Source organism: Primulina eburnea, chromosome 10 (genome assembly GCF_022965805.1).
Source record: "Primulina eburnea isolate SZY01 chromosome 10, ASM2296580v1, whole genome shotgun sequence".
In the NCBI taxonomy this organism is placed as follows: Eukaryota; Viridiplantae; Streptophyta; class Magnoliopsida; order Lamiales; family Gesneriaceae; genus Primulina; species Primulina eburnea.
In genome coordinates this window covers 22704332-22711724 of record NC_133110.1, presented here as the reverse complement: position 1 = coordinate 22711724, position 7393 = coordinate 22704332, and the positions used below count along the sequence as shown (strand labels likewise).

The following is a 7393-nucleotide window of genomic DNA, read 5'->3' as shown; positions in this document are numbered from 1 at the left end:
ATCCCTGAAATCAAAAAGGAACATACCCAAACGTGAAGCATGAAAGTCGATAAAATATGTGCAGAATTTTCTTTCTTGCTTTGCTGAAAATTTCGGTTTTTGAAATGATGAAATCTGATCATGTACTGAAAAATACTTACTAATATGACTTGATTGAGGTTTAGAAAAAGTATATACATGCCTTGGATTCGTTTGAAATAGAAACGAAAAGAAACAACGACGACGCGACGCGGAGGAGACGGAGTGGCTAGCTTCTCTACCTTTCCTTGCTCTCGATTTTTCTTGCCTTCTTTCCTAGCTAAGACTCACGACTTTACACTCTGAAATGGCTCTAATTTTCGTGCAAGGGGGAGGGGAATAAGTGGTTATGGGAGAGAGGAGGATAGGTGCAAGATATAAGGAAGATATCAAGACCAAGTCTTCATGCATTTGAATTTTGAATTTGAATTGCTATCAAATGATCTCTTGGATGGTTCTAGAGTATAGTGGCCGATTTTATCATGCCAATCAAGGGTTAGGATAGTGGTCTAGTATTAATTAATTAAGGTGGAAAAAAATAGCTAAAAGAATTAGCATGCTAATCAACCAAGAATGGGTCAAAGATGAGTTGGCAAGTCCTAGTTTGTCTTGACAAATGGGGTGGCCGAAATTCCCAATTAAAAATGAAGGGGGAAATGTTAATTACTTAGTAAATCACTAACCTTTAAAAGCCTCACTAATCTTTTAATTAATTTAGTGAGCTAACCCCTTAATTAAGTAACTTAAATGAGCTCATTTCTTAATCACCTCAAATAATTAAGTTAAATCCTCAAACCTCCCTTTTTAACTTAAATGAACTTACTTGCTAGCTAAATTAACTTCCGGAAATAATTCTCGAATCTTAAATTCTATCTCAAAACTCCAACTCCGATCCGGCCTCACTGAAATAACTGAAATGCTGAGACAATCAAACTACTGAACTGAAATAATAAAATAATTTCAAAAAAATGCATTAAAATAATCATGCAATGAAGTCAATTAAATTTTAAAAATCTAGAATTATGCATGGCTTATACGTAGACTGATTTACGGGTTCTACAATTATTGTTCAACCCGACCCGACCCGACCCACCCAAATTGACACCTTTATATTTGCATCACTAATGAAAAGTAATATTTTTTTATGTCAAATTATTATTTTTTATTGTAAATATGAGTAGATTTGATCTGTTTTATAAATAACGATCTATGAGACTGCTCAGAAGATATCTACTCTTGAAATTAAAAGCTATATATGCTTAAATAATAAAAAAAACTATTAATTTTTATGCCAAAATACTTGTATGTTTTTTTTTTTAAAAAAAGAGTTGGAGGAATTTTTTTAAAATAAATATTTGTGGTATTCTCTATAAAAAATTTGATATAAAAACTTTTATAAGATTGTCACACAAATCAATTTTGTAAAACATATATCTTTTTGGTTTACTCATAAAAATATTATTTTTTTATATAAAAAACATTACTTATTATTGTAAATATAAACAGAGTTGATATGTCTCATAGATAAAGATTCGTGAGAACGTCTACAAAAAACTTACTGGAAATATGGAGACGCATCTTAGTAGAGAAAATGCCATTTTTTTAAAATAAAAAATTTCATCTTTTTCGTAACTTTTTAAAAAAACAATATATATGTTTTGTCTTTAATATTCTTATAATCGAAATTTATTATACACTTTGTGGTTAATCTAAATCTAAGCATAAATGAATTTGAATATAAATAGATAACGCCGATACAACCAAGATGCAACATTTTAGGCTCAATCATTTAAATTTTTATTTTATTTTCTTGATTTACATTAAATATTTAAAGGAATAAAATAATTTAAACCTTATAATATGTGACGTGACCTTGTTGTCATCTTGTCGAATATGGGATCTTCGAAAAAATGTGCATTTATTTTCTAACATAATTTAAATATTTGTGGATAAATTCATTACACGTATAAGTTTCCAATTTTATTTTACTAAATCTGTTACAATAAAATTGATGTGTTTGGAATTCATTGAGTGTACTGTTTTGGCCAATCGATTTTAATTTTGGAGAATTCCTAAGTGCCAAAGGGTTTTCCAAAATTTTGAAAAAGTTTATAAAATTATAGAAGTATTCTAAAATTTGATGAATCTATGTCGAGAAGCAACGGATAGTGTCTTGGTTCGAAATCCGCCTTTTTGACGGTTGTACCATTGATTTTTTGAGTTATATCATTATTATCGATTATAAACATAATATTTCAATTAAATTTTACTTTCTTGTAAAAATACCTAAAATACAATATGATAAATAAATACGACTTTAAACTTTTATTATTTTTAACCAAAATCTGGTACAGTAGATTATATATATTAAAAAATAATTAAATAAATTTAAGCATAAAATCGTACGGCACAAAGTATGTATTATAAAAGACACTCATCCTCCATTTTCTCCCACTCCATATTACTTTCCCTTTCGTGAAATCTGAAGGAGAAATGTCAATGCTCAGCGACTCTCCGTCAGCCGCCGTGAGCGGTGGCGGAAGTGGCTCCCTCGGCTGTGTGGGCAGCGGCGAGATTATTCTGTTTGGTGTGAGAGTGAAAGTTGATCCCATGAGGAAGAGCGTGAGTATGAACAATCTCTCCGAATACGAGCCGGTCAATGGTGATATGGTCAATTCGAATAGCAATCTGAGAAATGATTTTACTAAGTCGGTGGTGGAGGAGGACGGTGGCGCGGCTGGCTACGCGACGGCTGATGATGCTCTGCCGCATCCGGTTCACGGGAATCGTGAGCGTAAGCGAGGTCGGATCTGTTGTTTGATTTTGATTTTTTAAATTTCCAGCTATTGTTTGGTGAAAATATTTGTTTATCTGTTTTTTTTGCTGATCTTCAGATTTGTGTTGTGAATGTTCTGATTATGGTTTTTTGTAGTTATTTGGTTTATCGGATTTGATTTGTGCTATTTGAAATCGGTTAATTGATAGTTTTACTAATATACTATTTCCGTTTTATTTCCCTTGTTAGGTGATGTTCAAGGTCTATTATTTTCGTTTTACAATCTGTCAGTCTTTAATGGACTGATCTGACATATTGTTTGTTTGAGTTGAGAAGGTAATAAATTTTTTTGATGAGAGGAAAATAAGACGGTTTGATTTTATTGTATTCTTATCTGTATCGTCCTATTTGCAAGTCTTACTGTTAATTTGTTGTATCATTTTCTTTCTTTTCTTTAATTTCATGTCTTGATTCGTTAAATATAGCTCATAATGTTATTTGTTGTGCCTTGTTTATAGGAGTCCCATGGACAGAGGAAGAACACAAGCTATTCCTTGTTGGGTTGCAGAATGTTGGGAAAGGGGACTGGAGAGGAATCTCTAGAAATTATGTCAAGACTCGCACACCGACCCAAGTGGCTAGCCATGCCCAGAAATACTTTCTCCGCCGGAGCAACGTCAATCGCCGGCGTCGCCGCACTAGCTTATTTGATATCACCACCGACTCGGTAATTTCTTATAGCCTTTATGTCTATCTGTAATCGTTTTCTGTCTATTTTACAAGGTAAAGGAAATATTGAATTTGTAAAGGTTCCAGCGAACTTGTTTTATTCTTTTGCCTAAAGTATATTTCCCATTTTATTCGTTTTATACATAATATTGTGTTGGATCTAAGCATTTTTCTTTGAAATTGTTATTGGGAGGCAACATTTCTTGCTTTTGAGAAACATAAGTGCATGTTTTAGGTTAAAAGTAAGGAGAATTTTCTGGTGCTTAGAAATGTGGTTTGCAAGTTTTTGCTTTTATTTTGGCAGACTTTCAAGAAAGTTGGATGGGATACAATGTTCCACATTTTGTTTAAACGTTCTTTCAGTTAATGTGTCATTTTCTATATTCTCCTGTTGTGATAAGGTCACGGCAATGCAAACTGAAGAGGATGGTAGCCACCAAGAGCACCCTGCTCAGCCAGTTCCACCACAAACCGCACCATCTGTGCCTTTGGCTTCCAACATGAACGGATTCTCTACCGTGCCTTTCCCGGCTACTGTTGGCCCAGTTATGTTGTCAATGCAAGGTGGGAATCCAATGGAAAATCCAACTTCGTGCCCAAGTGATCGAGTGAACAAGTCACCAGCAATGCTTCAGATCATGATGCCAACTTCTTCAACGAAGATGGATCTTAACTTAAATCTGCAAGTGCCATTCGAGCCATCACCAATATCTTTGAGGTTGTCCCTCTCATCCGGACAGGATCAGCTCTTAACAAGGGACAACCCAGCATTCCAGGTGATCCCAGGCTTCAAGAATGGCGATACCCTTATCACTGTCACTTGAGAGAACAAAGCACTTGTGAATTGTGATAATAATAATATTCGAAAACAGATAATCCATCATAATTTAGAAAGATCTGATCAAGAAAACTAGATTCTTCCGAGTATGAAAATACATTAGGCAATTAATCCGCATAAAAATCCATCCTTTTTTTCCATTGTACAGAGCGAAAAACTATCATTTTGTCTTGTTTCTTGTTCTATGCTAATACCTTAGATTCTTACTTGTTTCGTCTCTTCTTTCTATGTGGTTGAGAATAAAATAGAGAATTATTGGTGCCTTCTCACCTGTTGCTTTCACTTGTAGGATTTTATTCTCGATACTTAATTAGCGTATTGTTTAGGTGCCACTTTGGGGAGATTTTTTTAGCTATCACATCATTCATTGAAAGTGGATGAAATTAGGTTTCCATTTCCATTTATTGTAAAGATAAGTTATGGTAGGGCCATTACTGCTTTTGGGTGGTGCACTTAGTACCTTTCATTATCTGAGGATGCAATTGAATCACGTAATGCTTTCTTGTGTGGGTGCATTACTGCTAATCGTGCGGGGCATCCGATAGACAAGTAGGCAAGGCGCCTCCGAGCTCCGTCGAGATAGTCGTTTTTTATAATTATTTTTGATTTTTTTTCCCAAGTATAATCAAGTTTTTGTACTATTTTTGTTGGTGTTATTAAGGTTTATTGGATGACAACGTTATTTTGCTTCTCCGAATCAAACTTGGTAACATGAAAAGGGAATCTTGTGTAAGAAGATATTTCATTATCTTTGAAAGGATTCCTTATATTTAGTGGGGGGTTTGTTGGATTCCTTGGAAATTGAGATGCACTAGGAACAAGATATGGACAAAATTATCCACTAATTCCTTACGGATCAAATTCAATTTAGAATAAGAGTGACTGATAATCAATCGTATAAACATATCTCCTTTAAGGTAGATGTCTGAGTTTGAGTTCGATTGAGTAAATATATAAGTAGTTAGATTTCAAGTGATAGAAAAAAAATTCCAACTCATGTAGTGATTTTTTTTTTAAATTTAATTTTGACAAAAACTTGTGTGAGACGGTCTTACGAGTCGTATTTTGTGAGACGGATATCTATTTGGGTCATTCATGAAAAAATATTACATTTTATGCTATAAGTATTACTTTTTATTGTGAATATGAGTAGGGTTGACCCGTCTCACAGATAAAGATCCGTGAGACCGTCTCACAAGAGACATACTCTTTTATTTTTATCTTTGATCTAAATCAACACAAGTTTTTTAAAATATCTATTTTTTTTTATCATTTATCTATTAATTGTTTTTAATATTTTTTGAACTACTGATTTTAATATCCATATCATAAACAAGTTTCATGTTTGTTTTAAATATTTTAAAATCAACTTTATAAGATAAAGATAAAATACAACTAAAAGTACTTTTATATATTATTTTTGAGTAGGTCTTTTGGAGTGGGTCTCATGTGAGACCGTCTCACGGATAATAATCTGTGAGACGGATCAGCCTCATCCGTACACAATAAAAAGTAATACTCTTAGCATAAAAAATTATACTTTTTAATGGATGACCCAAATAAGAGATCCGTCTCATAAATTCGACCCGTGAGACCGTCCACACAAGTTTTTGCCGGTCTCTTGTGAAACTGGTCAACCCTACTGATATTTACAATAAAAAGTAATACTTTTAGTATAAAAAATTATACTTTTTCATAGATGATCAAAATAAGAGATTCGTCTCACAAAATACGATCCGTGAGATCGTCTCACACAAGTTTTTGTTATTATTTTTTTACAAGTACTTTTAGATATAATTAATTGTGTAGAATAATATGTATAATTAAATAGTAGCCACCCAACAAGAAGACATAGGATGCAACAGAAAGTACTTTTAAAAAAACTTACATAGACGACAATTTATGACAGAGCCAAACGTAGTTTGTTGGGACTTCTAATTCATGTCTAATTATCCATAAAAAAGATAAAATCGCAGTATCATGTGAATTTAAATTTTAAAAAGATATAATATTTATATTGATTTAAGTATAGCATCAAGTCGAGTATATATAAAAAAACAATTAAATTGTAACAAGCAAATATAACAACCGACCAAATTAGTATTTGTTGAGAAAATGAGGTGTGATATTATATTATCCCAACTGAAAAAATTTAAAATATGCGTAAGATTTTATTTTAATTTTCAAAGCCTAATTAGGCTTCGCACCGAAAGTATATTAGTTAAACATCATCAACTAATTAGATCTGATTCAAATTCACATAATACACTATATATCTTGTTCAAAGAAATTAAAAAGATAAACATATATACTTACAAGACAAATAATTTGCAAGAACTGTATATCATTCAATGAGCGAGTCTCATGTAAGACCGTCTCACGATAATCTGTGAGACGGGTCAACCCTACCCATATTCACAATAAAAAGTAATACTCTTAGCATAAAAAGTAATACTTTCTCATGGGTGACCCAAATAAGAGATCTGTCTCACAAATACGACCCGTGAGACCGTCTCACACAAGTTTTTGTCTAATTAAATATAACTGTAAATTATTTATTTATAATTCCAAAATAGGGAAATAAAATAAAATAAATAATGAAAACAAGTGCTACGATGATCATACATTAATACTTGATGGCATCAAATTTACATAGAGGGCAAACATTCCAATGTTGCAGCCAATTTTCCATGCAATACACATGATGTCCATGCCCGCAATCCAGACTAGCAATCTTTTCCCTATGCTCATCCTTTTCGCATACCACGCATATCTTGTCGGCGCTTTTTGCATAGTTATATGTATCCCCTTCAACTTCAGAGAACAAACATCCATTCACAAACAGATCGTTTGGATTCACAAGCAGTTGATTAATCTTGAAGTTTTCACTTGCGATACGACCAAACAGATTGAAGTAAGTGTACTCCTGATTAATGTTCCACGAATGTCTGGGACGAGACCAATCAATCTCATCAGATTGTTCATAATAGAAAGGAACTTGATCGTAAGAGGCAACGAAATTTGGCAAACGG

The 7393-nt window shown here is 32.9% G+C and overlaps 1 protein-coding gene across 1 annotated transcript; it reads left to right on the top strand.

The window, feature by feature from the left end:
- Window positions 1-2466: 2466 nt before the first annotated feature.
- LOC140803224 (transcription factor MYB1R1-like) lies at window positions 2467-4624 on the top strand. The gene is made up of 3 exons (XM_073158965.1): window positions 2467-2821; window positions 3313-3521; window positions 3925-4624. Exons 1-3 carry the CDS (start codon window positions 2512-2514, stop codon window positions 4345-4347), a joined length of 942 nt encoding a protein of 313 aa, XP_073015066.1. The 5' UTR covers window positions 2467-2511; the 3' UTR covers window positions 4348-4624.
- Window positions 4625-7393: the final 2769 nt, after the last annotated feature.